The sequence below is a fragment of the Ascidiella aspersa genome, chromosome 1 (assembly GCF_963924565.1).
Source record: "Ascidiella aspersa chromosome 1, kaAscAspe10.2, whole genome shotgun sequence".
In the NCBI taxonomy this organism is placed as follows: domain Eukaryota; kingdom Metazoa; phylum Chordata; class Ascidiacea; order Phlebobranchia; family Ascidiidae; genus Ascidiella; species Ascidiella aspersa.
In genome coordinates this window covers 27,199,991-27,221,424 of record NC_139447.1, presented here as the reverse complement: position 1 = coordinate 27,221,424, position 21,434 = coordinate 27,199,991, and the positions used below count along the sequence as shown (strand labels likewise).

Sequence of the window (21,434 nt, the reverse complement as noted above, 5' to 3'; positions counted from 1 at the left end):
CAAGTTATGCTATTTTTTAAATTTTATGAAAAAAACTTGAATATTGATTAAAAAAACATTTAGTTTTTTTTAGTTTTTAGTTAATTCGATTATAGATTGCTGATTTTTTAACAAGTCACGTATAACTTAGTTTAAATGACTTGCAATTCAAAGATTATAGTCTTCACATTTATTGACTCCCATTTTTAGATTTAATGCAACTTATTTTGTATCCGAACCGGAACTTTGTAAACCGGTTTTGAAATAACATTGGTCGAAGCGGAACTAAACCGGAACTTTTGATTTGTTTCCAACCGAAACCGGAACTGAACCGCATTCCGAAAAAATCCTTGAACCCTAACTGAACCTGATCCGGAAAAGTCAAATGGTTCGACTCCTTGATTTTAGGGCTTTGTCCCGGCGCACCGATTGGTCAACAAAACGTCCCGCTCTTTGGTCAGCCAACATAGCCCATACATTACGCGGATAGAGGTTTGCTGTGATTGGTCAGTTTGGCCAACTTAATCGAGAGTGTTACCTGTGTGCGTTTTTTTTCTTGCATTATATATGAATGTAATTGTGACGTCACTATAGCGTATATACTTGGTGGAGTAGTTGGTTTGATTACTTGCAAACAGGGTTGCCAGTTAGGATTTTCTTTAAGCCGAATTTTAAAATTTAGGCTTTTTTTGGACCTTTTTAGATTTTATTTTTTCAAAACAAGAGCATTTATTTGACATATTTAACGCCCACTGTACCACAGCGTTGTACACGGCTTTTCAAAACAACTGTGCTCCTTTTCGACATTTGACATGACCTGTATTTTGAAGATCGTAATGATACGATACGGCGGCACTTCTTTATATGAAAGTTGTGCAATTGTATAATCCCAGTCAATGCATATTTTTCTGCGCAATATATATGCCGCTTTAAAAACTAGAAAATACAACAAAACTAGCCTATTGGAATACCAATTCCAAATAATAATGTCAATAATTAATTACAATTTAACAAAAATTGTCAAGCCTAATTTATTTGCTTTAATTTGCATTTTCAAAAGTATTAAAATGTGTGATGGCATAAAGATATGTTGCCTCTATTCACCGATTCATCAAATTATAAAGTTTTACACTTACGGGCTTAGCTTCCATATGTGACCACTCCTATGCGCCTCCCCAAAATTGCACATTTACACAATTTATAGAAATTTATTGTAGGCCACATGGCGCTTTAATAACGGAATAACTTGGACTAATCGATTTGGTCTTATAGACATTTCTGTTACACTAAGTAAGTAAGTATATTCTTTAAAATGATATATAGTATAAGCATTTTTAATTTTGTAGCTCACAAAAAAAATAGGCATAATTATAGAAAAAAAATAGGCATAATTAAGTCTTATACATAAAATATTTTGGGGCATTTTTGAGAGGTTTCTGGCACTTATTTCTTAATGAATCAACGAAAAACTACTCTTGTAATTAATGATTTTAAGGCTGTTTATAAAAACAGGTATAAAATATAAAATAAGTTTATCTGATAAATTTTTCTTTTACATTCTATTGTCTGCGGAAGATCCCTTACTTCCGAAAGTGTTTTAACTGTTGCAATTAGTTTGAGGTTAATTCCTTTTTTACTTAGAATTATTGGCCTAACACCACCAATTTATTAGGGTGAATAAATAGTGGAAAAAAGAACAAGCGTTAATGAAATATTTTAGATCGATTACTATGCGTCATTTTAAGCTTATAAGATTTAAGTTTAAGCCAACGTTAAACTTAATACAGATGCCATTGGCTATATGGCTCTGCCCGACGTTGTACTCTGCTGGCGTATATTCAACGGCAAATTACCCTTGTTTTAAAGTGAAAATATTATTTGCTGCATTTTCTAGCGATTGAATATCTTACCAAAACACTTAAAAGTTGACCGAAATGTTGGGTTTGCCTAATTACTGACATGGTAAACAGTCTGACTTTATGGTATCGGGTGTTTTGTTAATATGTGATAAGTTACCCAAAATGTGTATTGCAGATGGACATTACGTCTTACAGGTCACCCAATAACAAATTTTAAATATTATGATTGTGGATCAAACAAGTTCACTTACCCAGAACAATTCAATCTATTCCCATTTCGTTTTGCCAAAAAGTGAAATATTGTTACACACACTTACCAAACTCGCAAGATGAACCGGTGAAGTTGGTCAGGCACATACAAACCGAATCCATCAGAGTACCTCCATTGAAGCATTCCGTAGCACAATCTGAAAACTCTAATATGTAAGTATAAGGAAATACACAACTTTGGCTAGGTTAAAGAATACCGTACTATGGATTTAGTTGCAAAATACCAAACCTAAATGTTCAAACTTTAGATAATTATTGGTTAACAATTATAATTACCAGAGAAGCTTTTTTGATTAATATTTCGATAAATATGTAGTTTACAACTATCCGCTAGGTGGGACTAGAGTAAAAAACATTACTGGTATTGTACGATGCTTTATTGCACCAGTTTTCCGCTGGATGACAAGCGAATTATTTCCGCTAGCTACTATAGGCACTAGGCTATACTGACACATTTATATATAAGATACAAGTCTAACGGCATTTGGCGACTTAAACGTTTTGCTTTGAGGCTACTTAACAAAAAGACAGTCCTTACAATTATAAACAAAATTGCATCAAGAAAGGCTTACCAACTGACCGCCACAGTACGACCAATAAAATTGCCGTCAGAATCGGCCTCATTTTTTCTTGGCGACACAAACTTTCGCCAACTGAGTGGTTACAAGTTTCTTGTCGGAACCTTTTTATACTTTAACTTTTATACCAAATCATAGAAATATAAATCTTTTCCAAAAGAGAAAGACAAATGTACATCAATTTTTCTTTTATATAGTGAGCAATGATATAGAGCTGCGGTGTACTGTTTTTATTAGTTTCACAGCGAGACTTTGGAAAGTCGATATATGTCAAACTTTTTTATGGCATTATTTTTATAGACAATACAATGTGCACTTATACACTCTGATAAAACAAGTGCTTAATCACAAAAAAGCTATTTACAGACGCAAATTTAAAGCTTAAAACGCGCCAAAATATTCACGGGCTGTTTTCGCAAACATAATTTTTTTGTGTCCATTTTCTACATTAAACAATTTCCTAACGTCGGAACTGTCGGCACTATATTTACTAAAAAAATTAAATTTACAATATTGCAGCTTGGAAACATTTTTTTTGCTTGGAAACATGCGACAGTGTTGTTGACATGCACTGAGTCGGGAGTTATAACTCAAATTAATAGGCTAAATGCGTATAGCGACCAAAAATAAATTCCAAACCTATAGCGGCAATAAAATCATCTGTTTAATAGGGGTAAGCATACACAATTAGTCCCAATTTTTTAAACTGTGTTCGCCGACGATCTCTAGGAGTTGGCATCGACTTGACAAATACCGAACAGCAAACTTATTAAGTAGCCTACTCTTGAGCTACAAAAAACACACTCTGGGCCGAACTGTTCAGGCGTGATCTATCCAAACGGCTTAGACCGCTTACTGATAACTCCCAAAACCTCAACTGCCACTATACGATCCTCGCTGAAGTTAATGTGCCGATGCTCAAGGTTGTTTTAAAATAATTTAGCTGGATCATCACGCCCCACAGCCTGTAACGTCATCACTGCCGACGACTACAATACCGAAACAAGGTATTACTTCTCGGGTTCAATCCGGCAGCCGATTATTATTACGCGGTCAGCATTAAGTTTGTGCAATTGCGCGAAGATCGGCGGTACAATTTGCGTTTTCAACTATGGCTGCGAAAATTGGGGATTAAAAAAGAAATTATACTAAAGTAATACTAGCCCTCATTGCGAAAACCCTAACGTTAACTCAGGTTGCGGTGCTAAAAATATAAAATGTGTGCGGTATGTGCCATTACAGGACAACAGCATTTATAAAAATGTTATTTAGCAATTTTCTGACTGATGTAAATTCACCCGCAACAAAAGCTACATATATATATCCTTTGATGTTTTTCGAGTTTCTTTCTACCGGTCTACTGTTTGTCAAAACCGTGAACAGTTTGGTAAAACATTTTTTTGTGTGATTAATTGTAGCCAAATTCCAGGTCTTTAGATTAATTTATTATTTGGCACATTTGGAAAAGGTACATGATGCAATCAATTGAAAACTTACTCGCGACAATTACCAGGAGCGCATGACAAAAAAAATCACTAGGCAGAACAGGGAAAAACGATATCGTGTTAAATTCGGGTAGCCACGTTACAGTACACAAAAAAAATAGTTATATGTTTAAGTTATAAACTTAAGAAGTATTAACATGAAAGGGAGTTGCAAAATGTTTCTTTGAATTATAAATTAATGAATTAATGTTTCAAAATAACTTTATCACCTCAAAAAGGGTGAAATTGAACATCTCACCATATTTTAATAGTTCAATCCAATAGAAAAATTGTTAGGTTTAAGCTTTTGTTAGACTATTTTCAGCAACGTTTACCAAGGGTAAGTGAACGAAAAAATTAGCTTTTAAACAATAATCATGGGTAAGCTTCCAGGAAATTAAGTTAACCTTATTTTTATTGTAATCAGGACAAAGGTATTATAAATACTTTAAAAGTTCTCAACTTCCAACAACAAACACAAAACTCTTTTCAAAAATGACGTAACGCTCAAGTTCTCTGTTAACAACTTTTTTAAGTGCCCTGCCCGAACTTACTCAAACCATAGATAAACAATAATATCGATCTTTCGGCTCAATCCACCCTAACTGAAGAAAATTATCAAGAGGATAACGCAGGAAGGTAAGCGTTATATCAGTAGTACAGAGGACATATTTATAACAGTGCTGTACAATACACCTGGTAAACAAAACCCTGTCTACAAATTGAATGGGGTAATCGGCAGTAGAGTTTCCGGTATAGCAGATCAAATCCGTTTGCTTGCTCGCATCGTGAAGGATATAGCGCCAGAGTATTGTTGTTTTTTTCGTATTCGCGAGGACCAACAATAAGAACTCGAGACTATTAAAGAATATCTTGTACATTTTGCGCATATTAAACATTGCTGCTGCTGTATAATAACCGTATACTTACACATTTGACCGTACAAGATCTAATGTGAACTCTGATAAACGCCGTTAAAAGGCACACTTTTAATTTCTTATGATATTTGGATACACGCAACAAGATCGGGGCAACCTCTCGACGTTTATACCCTTTTTGTTAAAGCAAAGCATCAAACTTAGCTTTGCGCAAACCTTGACGATCCTTAGCAGAAGTTATCGACCTAGTCCTACGTGTAGTCGCTTTAGGGACTATTTCGGGTGACACACATGGCCATAATCAACAATCTCGAGAATACACGCATTATTATTTTGTATTCAGTACATAGGTCTAACAGTAAAATGCGAAATGGCAAGATCTCCACAAGCATTCGAGATATAAGTATCACGTAATAACTAATGCTAGGAATGGTGGTAAAAGTAGCTTTTTGATAAGATACGTCAAAGCTTTGACTGCATTATTGGCCCTGGCATAAATTATTTCATGTAAATGTTTAGTCTATCTTATATTAAATTCGTTTAAAAAAGGAAAGCAGTTTTACAGTTTTTCACAACTAGAAAAACAAATTGTACAACGTTTTATTCTTGTTAATTGTGACTTGTTCTGCAATGCCGTGTTTGAATTGTATCGGGCAGCACATTCTTCAATCAATCAAAATGCAAGTAATAGTTTGCGTTGCAAAATTTAGTTTAAACTGCTTGGTAAACACCAATTACTGCTACAGAACATTTCTCGTTGTCCGCTTTTTTTTCGAAGTAATCTGCAACTTACTTGAGTATTATGTTTTGCTAGTTTGAACATGTGCATATCGAAAGTTATAAAAATGTATATATTATGTGAATGTAAGATTTTGTGTGAAATTGATGTAGGCGTACTGGTAAACCCCTAAGACTTCTTGCGCGACTATTTGGTTTGTTACCCCCTAGCGGCCTAGCCTATAGTTCAAAACAGACCAGGGGTTTGGTTGTGTAATATGCCAATTGTTAAAAAGCGGAATGCATTACTATTTTTTCCGTTGTATTATTTAAACATGTCCAAATTTCGTGCATACAATAGGCCAGGGTTTGGCAACATCTGGCACGCGTGCCACAAGTTGAACGGTAGTTAATATTTCAGGGCATGCCAAATAATTGGACGCCTTGAAACTTAACAACCTTAAAAAAGTGCAACCATTAAATCACAACACTAGCGCTAACTAAACGGGTGCAAGCATTTCCATTTCGTGTCACAAATTAGTGTCTTAACTGTTGTATTTTAACATTATTTTTGTGGGCGTCAAACTTGTTGCTTACGACTAACCGTACGTATTACGTCACAGTGCCTTAAAAAAAACTGATTTTACGTCACAGTGCCCTAGCAAAAAGTGATTAACACTTCTGTCTTCTAGGTGTCGATTGAAAAGCGTCGAAGTATATTCCGAAATAGCGGACACAGTATTGTGTTCTTGACAGTTTTTTTCAGCAGGGTTAGGCCCTTAAGGCATCTTTACAGAATTAAACTTATGAAATTAGGTTTAATGGCGTCTCCCAAGATGCGTAAATTAGATGTCAGATCATTCGTAAACAGATGTCAGATCACAACAGGCTGCGGACTCGGACTCGAGACTCGAGTAAGACTATTGAAAACTACCCGAGTTCGACATGTGCGCATGCGCAGTACCAAAATTCGAAACTGATAAAACAGCAATCTGTAAATTGCTTAAGTGGAATAACATATGGTGGAATATATTCAATGACCCCTTTATGAGCGGATTGCTAAATATTCATCTTATTTTAGTTACCTAAATAGGCGAATTACAGGCTTTAGAGCAGTGGTCGGCAAACTGTGGGCCATTTTTACTGGGCCGTGAGTTACTTTCGAATAGCTTAGTGTTATCATGAAGTTGTGGGCCGCGTGATAGAACATTCATTGCATATTGTTTTAAAAATACATGTGCCTTAGAATTTTTATGATGTCTCAGCGTGGTTCTGACCTACCTGTCAAATGTAGTCCTGAGTACCTGTCGAACTATATTTTTTGCCAACTTTAACTATATGTAAACGCGAAATTTTTTGCGCTTCTCGCCTATATTCTTAGTTTTATAGAATGTTTTAAATTATTGCGTTGCAGTGTTTTGGCCATCAAGGCGCCGTGTAATACTTCACCTTAAAAACAAATATGCTGAATTCGCCACTGTTTTCGTACTGCTTTTACGTAGTGAGCTTTCAATAGTTTTGAAATGAGTCTTTTGAGCCGCGACAAAAAAGTTTGCCGACCACTGCTGTATAGTCTGAGCCGGACTCGGGACTAGATGAAATTGCACATTTGCCCGGAGTCGGGCTTGGGTTGTTTTTAACCGACTCCGGAGTCCTGGTTGCCAGTGCAAAATCAATCATAGAAAAATGTTTGGCACGCGAGTGTTGATATTTTGAAATTACTCATAAACTGACACACTGCATGCGAAAGGTCGCCGACCCCTGCAAAAGGCATTAGGCAGCCTGTATACGCTAGTAAGACTTAAAGATTGTTTGCAATATTTTCTACCAAAGACCCAACTTTCAGGCAGATTTTGTTATTCGAAAGAAAACTTTGATTAAAGACCCAACTTATAGTTTAAAGGAACTTACGCGACCTTTTAATTTTCATTAGTATTCTAAATGAACATTGAACATCGATTTGTAAAAATCACATTGAAGTTTTGGCCCACCTTTTTGACCATAATATTGTAGGCTAAAAATACAATTGTAATATCGAAAGCGTTTTAAGAAAATTGTAGACTTTATTATTTTGGAAAGATATGCCAAGACATCTCGAAGTTTAAATTATGTAAAAAAATCCTTTAAGTGTCGCCAAGGGGCTCATTGCGGCCATGGTGTGGTCAACGTTGCTCCGTTTGCTCAACAACGGGAAATTAGTGTCAGTGTAACTAACTTGACAAATGTACACAAAGACAGGCATTGTATACGTAGAGACACTTTAGATGGCATCTTACGTCTTGTGAAGTTGGAAAACGCCATACAAGTCCTAAAGCCCGTCGTATTTTATAATATCGAATCTGTCAATAATCTGAAATAATATTTACTTGCGCTTTGCGCTGTAAGCGAGATAATCATTATTATTAATAAATAAGATTTTTAACATAATAAACCCTGGACGAATCGTTTCCATATATGTGTCCGTTTTCTGTCTGGCAGGCTAAAACAGATTCTTCGTAAAATTCTTGACGTAATGGACTCATGACTCTAGTGTGCCGTACGTTTTGCTTATGTTCGTTTAATCCAGGTTTTTTTTTACACTGGGAACATGAAGGGTTGTCAAAGGAATTCACTTTAAAAAAACTTTAATGTACCGGTATTTAATGCGCTAGAAAACCGCCGACGTTTCGATTACCTATATACGGGTAATCTTCTTCAGACAAATAAACTCGTTGAAGAAGGTTACCCGTAAAGGTAATCAAAAGTTCGAAACGTCGGCGCTGAATACATATTTGTCAGAAGAAACCCTTTATAAATGATAAAAATGCCTGGCAGCAACAGTATATTCGTTCAACTACAAATTACAATGTTGCTGTTTCGTTATATAGGAATGCCATTTAGAAGCCTTTGAAATTGTCTGATCCGCCATTATAAGGGGTAACCGAGGCAAGTTTTAAAAATTGTTGTAATGACATTTTTCTTAGTAAGCTAGTTGTGTTTATGACGTCAAAATTACGCAGTGTTCAATGAATCCCAAAGCTCAGGTCTATGGGCCTTGTCTAATATGAATTGGAATGGTGGCGATTCGACCACCTAAACCTAAACAAAGGCTGGTTCACGCTAGACGCGTTTAACGTCTAGCGTTAGCTGCTGGCGTTCAACGCTAGCGTCGTCCAGTTCACACGTAACGCGTTGCCAGCGTTAACGGTAAATTTCCACGCTTCTAACCGAAAGCGCCAAAGTTAAAATATTTCAACTTGACGAGTTTAATCAATGTTTGATTGTTACGTCATAGGCACACAATATATTATTTGCTTCGGGATAAACAAATCGTTATGACGCAAATAACCCTTAAGCAGCAACTTCTGTTACTTGTGCATGATAATGCTTATGGTGAAAATCCGGGCATTCTTGTCAAATTTTGAAACAATTTTTTTTAGAAATTTGAACATTTTGTAAAATTCTATATGAGTGTAATCTAGTTTTTAGGGACTCGCGTAGGTTTTCGCAAACTTGAAAGATGGTCGCGAACAACAAAAATGTTGGTAACCACTGCAAAAAAATTGTGTAAATTTATGAACTTTGAACAGAATTAGAATCCTAAAAGATTATACTTTACGTTCAATCGCCCCTATTGTTATTTATCGAATGCACATGAAAGTTCTTCAAGGTCCTTCGCAAAATTTCTCAATGTTCTTTGGGATTTGAGGCCAGGTACACCACTTTGAAAAACTTTTAGGAGGGTCGTAAACATATATTTTTTATTTTTGCTTTAAACATAAACCTTCGGCGCACTTAACCATAAAACTTTTGGCTGCCTATAATTGTCCTTGTGCCTATTGTCGTTTTTGGATATTTTTTGTGGTTGTGCCGCCAATTTTTAACCCTGTTGGTGTTTCGCAAGTGAAAAAAGGATGCGGAGCTCTACTCTAGAATGGCATGAATGTTAATATACCGAGCAATCAACATTAACTCAGCTTAATGCAATTCGTGATTGTGACATTATAAATAACTTTGCAGTGCTAACATAATTGCTCTTACCAAGACAAAAAAATAGAACATACATCCATTAATGGCCCCTAAACAATCTACTCCTTAAAGCTATGATGGTATTACTGTAATTTTCCCATACGCCTACATCTCTGCCTGAGATGATAGAATAATTACTATTGATGTTGAATCGCTTTCGAAAAGCCACGATGTTTTAACTCCAGCGATTATTTTAGATTCACCGAAGAGTCAGGTATCAGAGAAGCATCGAATAAACTGAAAGCGGTGATCCTAGCTAGATTGTATTGCCATGGTCTGACCATGGATTGGCGCCAAGAAAAATAACTAGCGGGTCACCATGGAGGACTATACCTATAAATCGAAGTCCAATTTTTGTTATGCCTATAATAAAAATGTCCCTAGCCTACTACTGTGTCGGCCTTGATTCATGATTGAAATGATTATTATTTCAAAGGATTATACGTGGTGTGCATAAAGGCGTGTGATGTGTATAAAGGTGTCATATTTGCACTACGCAGGCGTACAGAAAAATAAATGTTTAAGTAAGACAGCCGCAGACGGTGAATAAGTTAACCGCGTTAGTATAACATGTAGTGCTATGGACGAATAGGTAGGCGCCGGCAGCAACACTTGCTAAGCGTACTTCAAATTTCAACACTTCAATCACGTCTCTTTGCTATAGGACAATGGGCGACTGAAAGGCGATCGCATGGAGCCAGCAGCCTACCTTTTGTTTCGCTTGAAGTGCTGCGTGCCAAGCTGAAAAGCTTTGCGTATTAACGTATCCAATACACTGTAGTATACGGGGTTGGAGTTTTTCCTTTTGTCAGTGAGTCATATTTAAAACCTCCACGACGCTTTACCGGGTCGCGTTTCAGAAAAGTGTGCCCGCTCTGCGCAAATTGTATCACAGCATGTGTTTTTAACTTGTTGCTATGTTGTTAAAACAATAAGATACTTACGGGATTTATTTAGGTTGCTTCGAGAATAGGTAAAGAAATAGGCTATCGAAATTAAAAACTTAATCAACATTAAGGGCTAGAATTTTTGTTATAATACTGCGAAACATATGTAGAATTTTTTTTTTCTAAACGCCAAGGTCGTTTAAGTAGCATATTAATATAGAATACGGGGTTGGAGTTTTTCTTTTTGTCGGCTAGTTATATTTAAAACCTCCTCGACGCTTTACCGGATGGTGTTTCAGAAAAGTGTGCCCGCTCTGCGCAAATTGTGCCACAGGATGTGTTTTTAACTTGTTGCCATGTTGTTAAGACAATAAGTTACTTGCATGATTTATTCAGGTTGCTCAGGAATAAGTAAAGTAGGCTATTAAAATTAAAACCGCCAAAGATTGTTTTACTGGCGTATCGTGTAGTGTTTTGACTCTTAAATTCCAGCAGGCCTAACTATGGTATAAAATAAATAGGGTGCTGTAGGCTACTATTGCGAGAAGCATTTCGAATGCGCCTTTCTCGCGCGTCAAGCAGCTACAAACTTGCTTACTCATCCTGTGATTACCGTTTTTCATCTTTACGGCAGTTTTCACAACCCATGGGTCGCGACCCAAAATCAAGCCACTGTTTGAATTGGTTGGGTCGACTACGGCGGAAATTTTACACGGTTAGATTTTTGAGATTGCGTCCAAGCAAGATTTATTAATAGTTGAGATTAATGCGGGAGCAATATATGAGCCGACATGGCTCATATCAATTAAACTGGAGTTTATAAATGCGAATATTTTATTAGTGTTGTTAGCTGTAAGCTTTACAAAGATCAATGAAGAGATGTGGTTGGCCAGAGCTTTGCTGTTAGCCTAGATTCCGCTCAATTTTTGTGTCACCACGAATAAGGTCAAGAAACAATGCTTTTGGCCAGAGGTTCTCACTGTGGTACGCGAAGTCATTTTGGGTGGTACGCTGTACGCAGTATGTTTAGTAAAATTACAGTTTTACCAAAAGGATAAGAACTTTTTTATTGTAATAAACTATACATTCATCGTAATGATTGTATAGTTTAATACTTTATGCTTCTTTAACTTTTGGGAACATCTATGCAAATTTATTTTATGACATCATAGCAAAACAACAAAGAATCACAAAACTTGACTACCAGTATCTTGCAAGCTAAAAAAGGGAAACTTTTTTGAGAATGGGCCGCATTTGTTTTGAAATTTCCGGGCTAACTAATTAGCTAATGGACCCCTGTTAACAATCCTATATACATTTTGAGTAAAGTTGAGTTTTTCGACAATTTGTTGGTACGCAACAAGATCATAGAAGCTCGAGGTGGTACGCAGTGAAAAAAAAAGGTTGAGAACCATTTTTTAAGCCGTGCACGCCTGTACGGTATACTGAAACGACTATGGCCTGTAAGGCATACTGTATTTCGATTTATTCATGTTTGGAATTAGAAGTCCAAATTATCAAAAAATAATTAATGATAAATTAAACGTTATGAAGAAAAAACTGAAACGGTGACTTTGGATAGTTAGTACAACAACAGCTTAAAACGGAATAATAAAATGAATAGTGTTTAGTGGTAGATACTAGATAATACTTTTTAATTTTAAAATTGGTATTTGTGTTTCACATTTAATTAGGAACACTTTTAAAAATGGCTAGCAAGACTGTGACGTGGCAAGTCAATTCAAAGGGCTCTGCGAATATCATTCCGCCTTTTTTAAAGCAGAAACAGGCGCCGCAACGGGAAAAAATTTCACGGAGAGACCAGCCTACTTGGGCAAATTGCAAACTGCTGAAAAACAACGCGGAGCACAGAAAGGCGAAGCCGAGGGCCACTTCTGCTCGCACTCCATCACGAACATCCACTGGCACCTACATGACATCGATATGGACAGAGACAGAAAACGTGGTCGTTGAAGCGCAAAACGGCCAACGGGGTAGAGAGGTTTTCAGAAGGAAAGCTAAAAAGGAGCTGAGTCGAATTCTTCCGACCCAGTTCAAAAACTTTGATGCCAGCGATCTGAAACTGAATAAGAAATTGCGTCCTGGTTGCAAATCGGCGCCCCCCTCCGCTGTTCGGTTCACGGAGGGAGCCACTTCGGCAGTTGCTCCTCAACAGTCCGATACCTTCTTCTTCAACGGCGTGCAATCCTCCGCCTACCGCAGGCCAAGTGTACAGTTTAGTGTGAACGAAAGCGACACAGAGTCGGTAGTGAGTCGGGCTACTTCCACGAAGCGGAGATCGAGCGAACCAGCAGTGCGTCGCTTGTCAATTGGAGGTTCGTCGTTCACCGAGTTTCGTCCGAAATTCTCCGCTCGTCGGGCGTCGAAAACTTGTTCAACGTCGGCGCCGGCTACCCTGGCGTCAAACGAAGAGACGGCAAAGGTGAAACTCGAGGTCTATCGCCCGCCGTACTTGGATCACGACTGGCGATCGGAGATATTGTCGCGCTACGCCACCAGTCAGCCGTGGGTGCCGAAAGTTAAGACCACCAGATACTTTCCTAAATTTTCCAACCTGCAAGACGTCAACTGCAGAAACCCGTATTTAATACCGAACGGCTTGTTGTACAACGCCACGTGAAATCTAATACGCCTGTTGGAGCTCGAGTCGCCGTCTGGAATCCAAGCGATGCAACTGTTAAGCTGCGCCTTAAAAGAGGCTAGTGTTTTGCCACTATTACCGGAACTGATTCGAAGAGTTCGCCACTACTAATAAGGAAAAGGATTTGATTTTTATCGACAACAGTGAAACATTTTAAATCAAAAAAATGTTTTCATTTTTCTAGACTGTGCGCTTTATGTATTGTTTACTGACCGTGTTGTGGTTGTTGCACTTACTTTTTTATAAATAAACCTAACCGTGATGCAATATCAGAAAATACTTTTACGGAATTTATTTTAATTTTCTTTACCTTACTGCAAAAAACGCGGCATAAAGGCAAGCGCTTTGCGATATATATTTTAAACAGCCATGTAGTTAAACCAGCAGAAAAATGTAAAAACTTTACCAACAGAACAGAAGTAAACAGCTTAAGTTCAGATTGAGCATATGAAGGTGACTGATTGATAAAAATACATAAGAGTTTACAAACCCCCAAACCACACAAATTAGCTGGAATATTGCGCTTTACTTTCTCAATAAAAAATCTTGCAAATCATTGTCCGGAAACACCCGATTCCTGACATTCTTAACAAAACGCAATAAAATGGAAAATTTGCTAAACGCCATGGGTCCTCACGCGTGAACAGTTGAAGTTACGGATGTCAATTTGTCGTCGACCCTTTTAAGGTTGTCCTTCCATTGTTGGAGCCGGACCGCCAGCGTTTGCCAATGGTGTCGGCTGAAAGTGCGCTGGCAGGCTTGGCTGCACGAAAACAGTACAGTGATCGTTTTGACGTTAAGAATTCTAGAGAAACTTGTTACAACTGTTACAAGAGTCGAAAAATTGCTTTAAATGGCAGTGCGGTGCGGGTAATAGGGTATTTATGGGTTTCCAAAAATAGTCAGCTTTTCGAATAATTCTAATGCAAAATGCATATAGACTTGCACATCGTTGTGCAAGCGCTGGTTATCACAGAAAGAACTTTTTTGCATTTGATCGCCGAAAATCGCAGTAAGAAAGAATACTTCGCTTAAAAATATGACACTCATTTTGTTTATTTTTAATGCTTTAGTATTCTAAAAGTTAAGAAAGCAAATTTGTTCAAACACATACACCTATTTGCGTAAAATCCTCTCACTAGACGAAAATGTAAATTTAGTTGTTTTCCAGGATTTGTGATCTTGCAACATTATTCCAGTTAGGAGGGCTATTGTTTGGCAAAAATTGTTATGTTTATCTCGGGATCGCTTTATATACATGGCAAACATCTCGGTTTAAAATAATATACTTTACAGCAATTAATTTTCCGAATAAACTTGATGCCTGAACTTTACTACAAAAAAAAGCTGAAGGTATTTTCTTTTAAGCTCCCTAATTTATGCTTGTGGAATTCATTTGTTAAAGTTTATCACAAAAGAAAAAAAAAACTTTCATCTTACCTGACTAAAATTTTTCTGTTCACGTGATCAATTCTGGCACGAATCAGTTTCGTTTGAATCGCTAAAATTAAAATTAATAAATAATGTAATAAGCTGCATTTGCCATTAAAAAAAGTAAATAAATATGATTAAAAATGATGATATTGCAAAAGTTAAAAGCTTACCATCAATAACAAATTCCTCAACTTCATTTTCAGACAAACCAAGTTTAGAGCTTATTTCTTGAAAGAAAATTTCCCTAGACCCTCCAACGATGTCCACCAAGGTTAAAAGCTGAATTTTGCGCAGGTTGCTCTCATGCGATAGATCTAGAAGACAAAATCATAGATGATTGTTTGGTTGGTGGTTGGATGATTAAAAGTAATATACATGTTACCCTTTTTTATATAGTTTTTGCATTGATTTTGTTTTATTTTTGGTTTAGATTTTACTTTAGTTTACCAAACCCAACAAATAATGTGTTCACAAGATTTTACGCGAATGAAAAATGTATATACATCATCATCATCTATTCATTAACATCAAACAAAATATACCTATTTTAGTATACATTTTAACATTTAAGATCTAAAATACACGTGAACACAAAAAAGTTGGCATTGTTTTACATTCACTCACTCATATCCTCTACAAAGCTTGTATTACTGTTGTAAAACTCCTTGTAGTCATTAACATTTCCACTGACAAAGATGTTGAGTAACTGAAAATAAATGGTAATTTTTAAGTACATAATCCGAATCCAAAATAAATAACTTGGTGGATAGTATGTAAAATTGCAAGTTTTTTCTGCCTCTTTAAACAATAAATTATACAAGTAAAAAGATTGTCAACTACTTCATACATAGAACTTAACATATTCAAAACATTAGGACAAAGCTGATAATTAAATAAACTTACATCGTACAAAACCTCCCCTTCCAAAAATTTTACAGGCTTTAGTGTTAAAAGTTGATCAAACAAATATGTATTTGGGTCGTTCAGTGCTCTTGTGATGCATCTAAGAAAACAAAGAAACATAATGCAAAACTTACTTTAACACTCGTACAATGCAAAAAAAACATTTCTAACACAGAAAAATGGTAATTAAAAGCGAGGGAGGTTGGAGGTACATGGGTATTGGAGACAAATTTTATTCGAGCATGGAAAACAAAATATGTGCCAAAATTACTATTATACGAGCATTCTTGTGTTTTTTTTACTATTATACGAGCATTCTTGTGTTAAAAGAAATTTCAGGCGTTGCCCAGGCTGAATATTGGCATGGTCCCAGTGATGTAAATTAACTGCTATGCGCAGAATTAAGAAAACAGGTAATCCCGGTACCAAACTGTGTCCAACAAAGAAAAAAAAAATGTTTTGCGAAAATTATTTTTCCAAATCCAGCCTATTTGGGCCCCTTTCTGTTTGATAATTTAGGCACTTTGCGCACTGGTTTTTGGCAGTTGCTTAAAATAATAAGCAGCTGCATGTTAAAAAATTAGAGGAACACTGTCTTGATATATTAATTATTATGTAACAACATCAACCTTTTGTTTTTTAATTTATGTAGTATATAAAAGTTTATTACTTAATTGCATCTTCCCGGGCTTGGGCTGCATTATCATCAGTAAATCCCTCCAGGAGCTTTACCATTGTTTGTGCCGCATCTTCAGACTTATTACAGTTGTGCTGGGCCTCATACAAAAGTCTCAGTACGTTTTGCCTTCCTTCTTCACCAACATCCCAAGCCTCAAGCCACGATGTGATCTTAAAAATGAGTTGGTCAAATAAGATCAAAACAAAAACTTTCAAATTTAATTAGATTAAGCCAATGCAAACCCATTTATGTCCTTTACAAAGTTCTGAATCAAATTTATCTAGGAAAGTAGGAGCAACCTTCAAACGGATGAATAAGGATATATGGAAATCACCTGATTGAGATCAGTAGGTACATGGTGAACATTTGCACTTTTTCCAGCAACCTTCAGCCAAGTGCAGAAGACTTTGTGCAGAAACGGAGTTTTTACTGGATAACCGTGAAAAAGGTTGTGTAACCTAAATGACAGAAACATAAATTGATTAAATGTATGCTTGCTGATCAAATATGTACCTCAAACCAAACCTAAAAAAGAGTAAACATGATTTAAAAAAATAATGCTTAGGATACCTAAAATCAAAACACTTAGTCAACATACAGTTTCATGCTTAAAATAGCTTTTCCAGTGGCTCCCTTGTAAAGCTGGTCACAAAGAAGATCAACTAGCTCACTTCCCTTATCCTGTGGGATGATAAAAAGCAACGACAGTATGCTGTTTACAATTCCCTCCAGGTCTGGAAAAAATAACAAAACCTGCATTGTTTTTTTAGGATAGATGTATTAAAAATAATATTATTTTAAAAATCAACTCACACTAATAGCATTAAGACACCCATAAGATATAGTTGATAAAAATATTTTCAGGTAGAGAATCTATAAAATATTTCAAAGAGGTCTGAAGACATGTTAAAAGATAATAATGCAAGAATACTAATACCTTACACATCATAGTTTCACTGCTTTAATTGCTTGCTAAACAATTTACCGGTTCCAGGTTATTTAACTTCTGAGAATTAAGGTCACATTCATTTGGAACATTTAAAATAAAATAAACCTTTTGGGTCAGTGTCTTCCCAGATCTCAACAGTTGCATCAATGATTGCTTTGACTGCTCCAAACATGTTTTCTTGCTTGGTCTCCGCCACTTCTATTTCTCTACCTTTGAAGTATTGCTTCAACTCATCAACCTAGAAAAAATGATTTAAAAAATTAACATTTAAATATGAAATGGATTTGTTTTCTGGACATATTTTCATGCTTATAACTATCAAGTTTTGGGATTTATTCTGACAGGTTAGGTCTTATTTTGACAATTTTCAGGCTTTTGAAGTTGTAAATATAATGCTTATATATCGCTGCATTATGTTGTTTGATACTAAATACAATTCCGCTTAAAGGGAACTGGTCTAGAATCCTACCACAATGCACATTATTTGGGTTGGGGTGTGGGTTAGCGTTTTGGTTAGGGTGGGTTATGTAATAGTATTAAATTATGAATATAATAATACTTTACCCACCCACACCCAAACTCTCAACCTAACGCAAATTTTAGGCAATGATTTTATAAATGTGGTAGGATTCTAGATCAGTGCCGGTTAGGGTGTGGGTTAACGCTTGTTGGGTATTAATATTGATTCTCCTGGTTTTGTATTAATGTACCATAAATGAGTGAAGTCAGTACAGAATGCAGACCGGAGGGAAGGTACTTCCCAGTTAATTTTTTTATAGCTGTGGCTAATTTCATAGCCCCTTCGGGGACCAGCTAATTCTTCCATATATGGAAAATAGAACAGTTACATTACTTTAAATTTCGGTAAGGGTTGCGAGGCAAATATCCTCTTCCAACTAAAATATAACAGTACGGATGTATTATAACGGTCTACTAACATTTTCTTAAATGTGTTTTACTTGTTAATGGTAAACATTGCCAGCCTATACATAAGATCCAATTCTTTATTTTACAATTTTAGTACATTCATACCTGATCAGCCTCAGACAAATCAATAAATGCTGGAACACTCATGATTCAGGTTTCAATTCTACTATACCTATAACATATATTCAAACACACGGATAAATAATGAGGTTTGCCAGTGCTAATAAACAAAGTAATTAAACAAATTAACAATAGATGTGCATGTGTCCCATCAACAAAACATCTGCTGTTCTGTTCTGTTCTGTTCTGTTCTGTATTCATAATGAATTTAGTTAAGACACATGTGAAGCTGTAAAATTAACATGAAATGCTAGTAGTGCAAGAGGCGTTCGTTGTATAGTTATAGCATAGAATACTATTCTATGGTTGTAGCCGCCAAATATGAAGCCAGTACGAACGCATATCGAGAGTGTGCAAATTATCATAAAATTCATAAACGTATAAATTTTAACTCTACATATCTTTGCAATACTAACACGCATTTGCTGTGAAATCGATGCAAAACTATATAAGCGAATAACAACTGCTAAACTGGCCACGTATTCCGTAATAACACTAATCTAAAATGTAAAAATATCCTCAGCGAAAGTAACAGAACACATTTAAACTTCTTTATCATAAAATTAAACAATATACCAGGTATTAAACTGACTAAATAAAGTATTTACTTTTTTTATATACAAACGCGTTGCTTTGAAAGAGGTATAGCGTACATAAACAAGTGCGACACAGCTTTTTGAAATAGCCCAGGTGATGAAAACTGTCTTTTTAGGAAAGTTTTTTTTACAGTTTACATGAACGGGGTCGTGTAGTCATTGCTAGCTACACAGGCAGAATACAAAAAGGGCGTTGAGCAGGGGCGGACCGAGATTTTAGTTTGGGGTATAGCATGAATTTTTTTGTAAAGAGAAATCCCATGGTACGTCGTAACGTGACGTTACAATTCAACAAATCTTAAGAAGCTGGTGTTCTAATATGCATTTAAAGTAATCGCGCAAGGCGTGAAAGTTGCGTTTTAAGGTTTAAATTTAGCAACTTTTACTATATAGGACAATTTGGGTAGCCTACCTATATGACTTATTGCATTTAGATAGGTAAAATTAGGACCAAATACGACTAGCCTATATGTATTTTAGGGATCATAGCCTCGTCCCTTTCGCTCCTAGTGTGAAGGATACATAATTTTCCAGCGTGCCAACCTGAAGCAATTCTGATAAGCCTGTTGTAGGTGGGAATATAACTTTTTCGTCTGTTTTGTGCGTCCAATTATGCCATTCATGGACCACAACAAACACAAATAACACGGTTTCACGCGTCAAAAAGTGGTCTAATTTTATAACGTACAAATTATGATCTTGCTCATTGTGGTCACTGGGAACTTTAGATTAGACCAACTTTTTGTGATGTCGAAGAATTTAGCGTGTTTTGCGTTTATAGTAGCCACTTCGTCATATTGTGTTTACACAGAGAATTTTTGTTTTAATCGATGTGTCGTAACGGAAAATTTTCAGTAAAAATCTATGGCCTAAATTTTTTGCAACCCTTTTCAATGTTTGCGTTCTTCTTGCAGCCAATGTGCAAACGATAAACGGAAAGTTTTCGGTAAAATTCCGTTACCTATAGATTTCTTGCAACCACATTCTAATGTTTGCGATATCCTTGCAGCGAATTTGCAAAAATTCAAATTTCTGACACCAATTTTTATGCGCCAAGGCATTTACATCCGTTTTAGCATATGTTTTCAAAACGCCGCGGCCTAAACATAAATCGGTTTCCCCGGTCGTGTGATTTCAAACTGTTGTCATTTAACTGAAGTCAGAAGCTGTTTCGCAATCGCGTTTTGACGTAAAATTGTATGTTTCGCGTCAGAAATAAGTGTGAAAAAGGCTTGAGTTACGCCCTTTTTGTCACGTGATATTTTGTTAAGTATTATAAGAATTAATGACGTAAATCTTTCTTTATTCGCAGAAATTTTGTTAACTGATTTTCGTCTATAAATAGCGCGTTCAATCAATATAAAATGGTTTTTACGGCTTTTACTCAGACAGCAAACTCGAGTGCTTTTGTGACTGAACCAGATAGGGGCTACTCACCCGAACCGCAGCAAGCGGACAGAACAGGGTTTGTACGCCGAGTATCAGAGTTCTCGCCAATCAGCTTTGCAAGCTCAGATTCAAGCAGAAATTCTCCTGTCAAGAAGATACGTAAACCCTTCGTTAATCTTGATAGACTTCAAGCATCTACTTCAGCAGCTGCTAATCATACAGAGAAAAGACAATTGAGGAAGCCATCTCGAGGTCCAAGAACTCCACCTTTGATTAGACGAATTTCAGGATCAAGATCGCCCATAAGATCTAGATCACCATCAAGCAGAAGATCACCACCAAGAAGAAGATATCTATCGGAAAGAAGAAGCAATTAGAGAACAAATAGCCACGAACGTTCTCCGGTATCCGAAGATTCTTACGAACTGTATCTCCCGCAAGCTCCAAGACCTTCGTGGCGAATCCACGTCCCGTTTAGTGCAGGCACATCAAGAGAGCAAATTGCTTCCGATCGGCTACTTGAAAATCAGGAATCTTGCCCCTTTGTCGATTCTTATTTCAAAGCTCGTGCAGTAACTACTCAACAAATCAGACTTCAAAACGGATCTTTTGAGGCCATTATAAAGAGGACGGCTTTTGACCATTTTGCTATTCCTAGCATCAGCGAATTTCGGCATATCAACGATATAGACAATCTTGGAATTGTGGCTGTGCATTCTCTGCAAGTCAACAACGAACCAGGAGACGTGTTTGTGTGGCGATCAAGTCATACTCCAACATCTATTGAAGGCAAGGTCTTAACAGAGACGTTCTTGGCATTAAGAATATTCCTTAGTGTTCCATTACGTCTTGTAACAAGTCTTGTTTCTTCACGTTAATCAACTAATTACACATAGACTCTTATAATGTTTTGCCGTTGGGTCGTAAATTTTCGTTGTTTGTTTGTTGAACTAAGAATAACTATTCCAACACCGCCTGGATGGCGTATACTAGAGCAGTTGTTTCTCGCCCCATGGGTCGCCAACCTGTTGGATATGGTTGGTTCGCGTTTAGATTCATTAAGAATGGTTCTAATCATGATATTTGACTCGTTAGGGAAAACTGCAATACAAAGA

General features: G+C 36.5%; 2 protein-coding genes across 2 annotated transcripts; one reads left to right on the top strand and one right to left on the bottom strand.

The window, feature by feature from the left end:
• The first annotated feature begins 12,368 nt into the window (after positions 1–12,368).
• LOC146169196 (uncharacterized) lies at positions 12,369–13,506 on the top strand. The gene has a single exon (XM_083390800.1). It carries the CDS (start codon positions 12,369–12,371, stop codon positions 13,299–13,301), a length of 933 nt encoding a protein of 310 aa, XP_083246926.1. The 3' UTR covers positions 13,302–13,506.
• A 106-nt stretch (positions 13,507–13,612) lies between these two features.
• LOC146169195 (eukaryotic translation initiation factor 3 subunit M-like) lies at positions 13,613–18,388 on the bottom strand. Its single transcript, XM_083389167.1, has 10 exons — positions 18,320–18,388; positions 17,393–17,525; positions 16,937–17,072; positions 16,673–16,796; positions 16,330–16,508; positions 15,660–15,759; positions 15,381–15,462; positions 14,927–15,070; positions 14,763–14,823; positions 13,613–14,085 (listed from the first exon to the last, which is right to left on the bottom strand). The coding sequence occupies exons 1-10, from the start codon at positions 18,359–18,361 to the stop codon at positions 13,956–13,958; spliced, it is 1,131 nt and encodes a 376-aa protein (XP_083245293.1). The 5' UTR covers positions 18,362–18,388; the 3' UTR covers positions 13,613–13,955.
• Between the last annotated feature and the right edge of the window lie 3,046 nt (positions 18,389–21,434).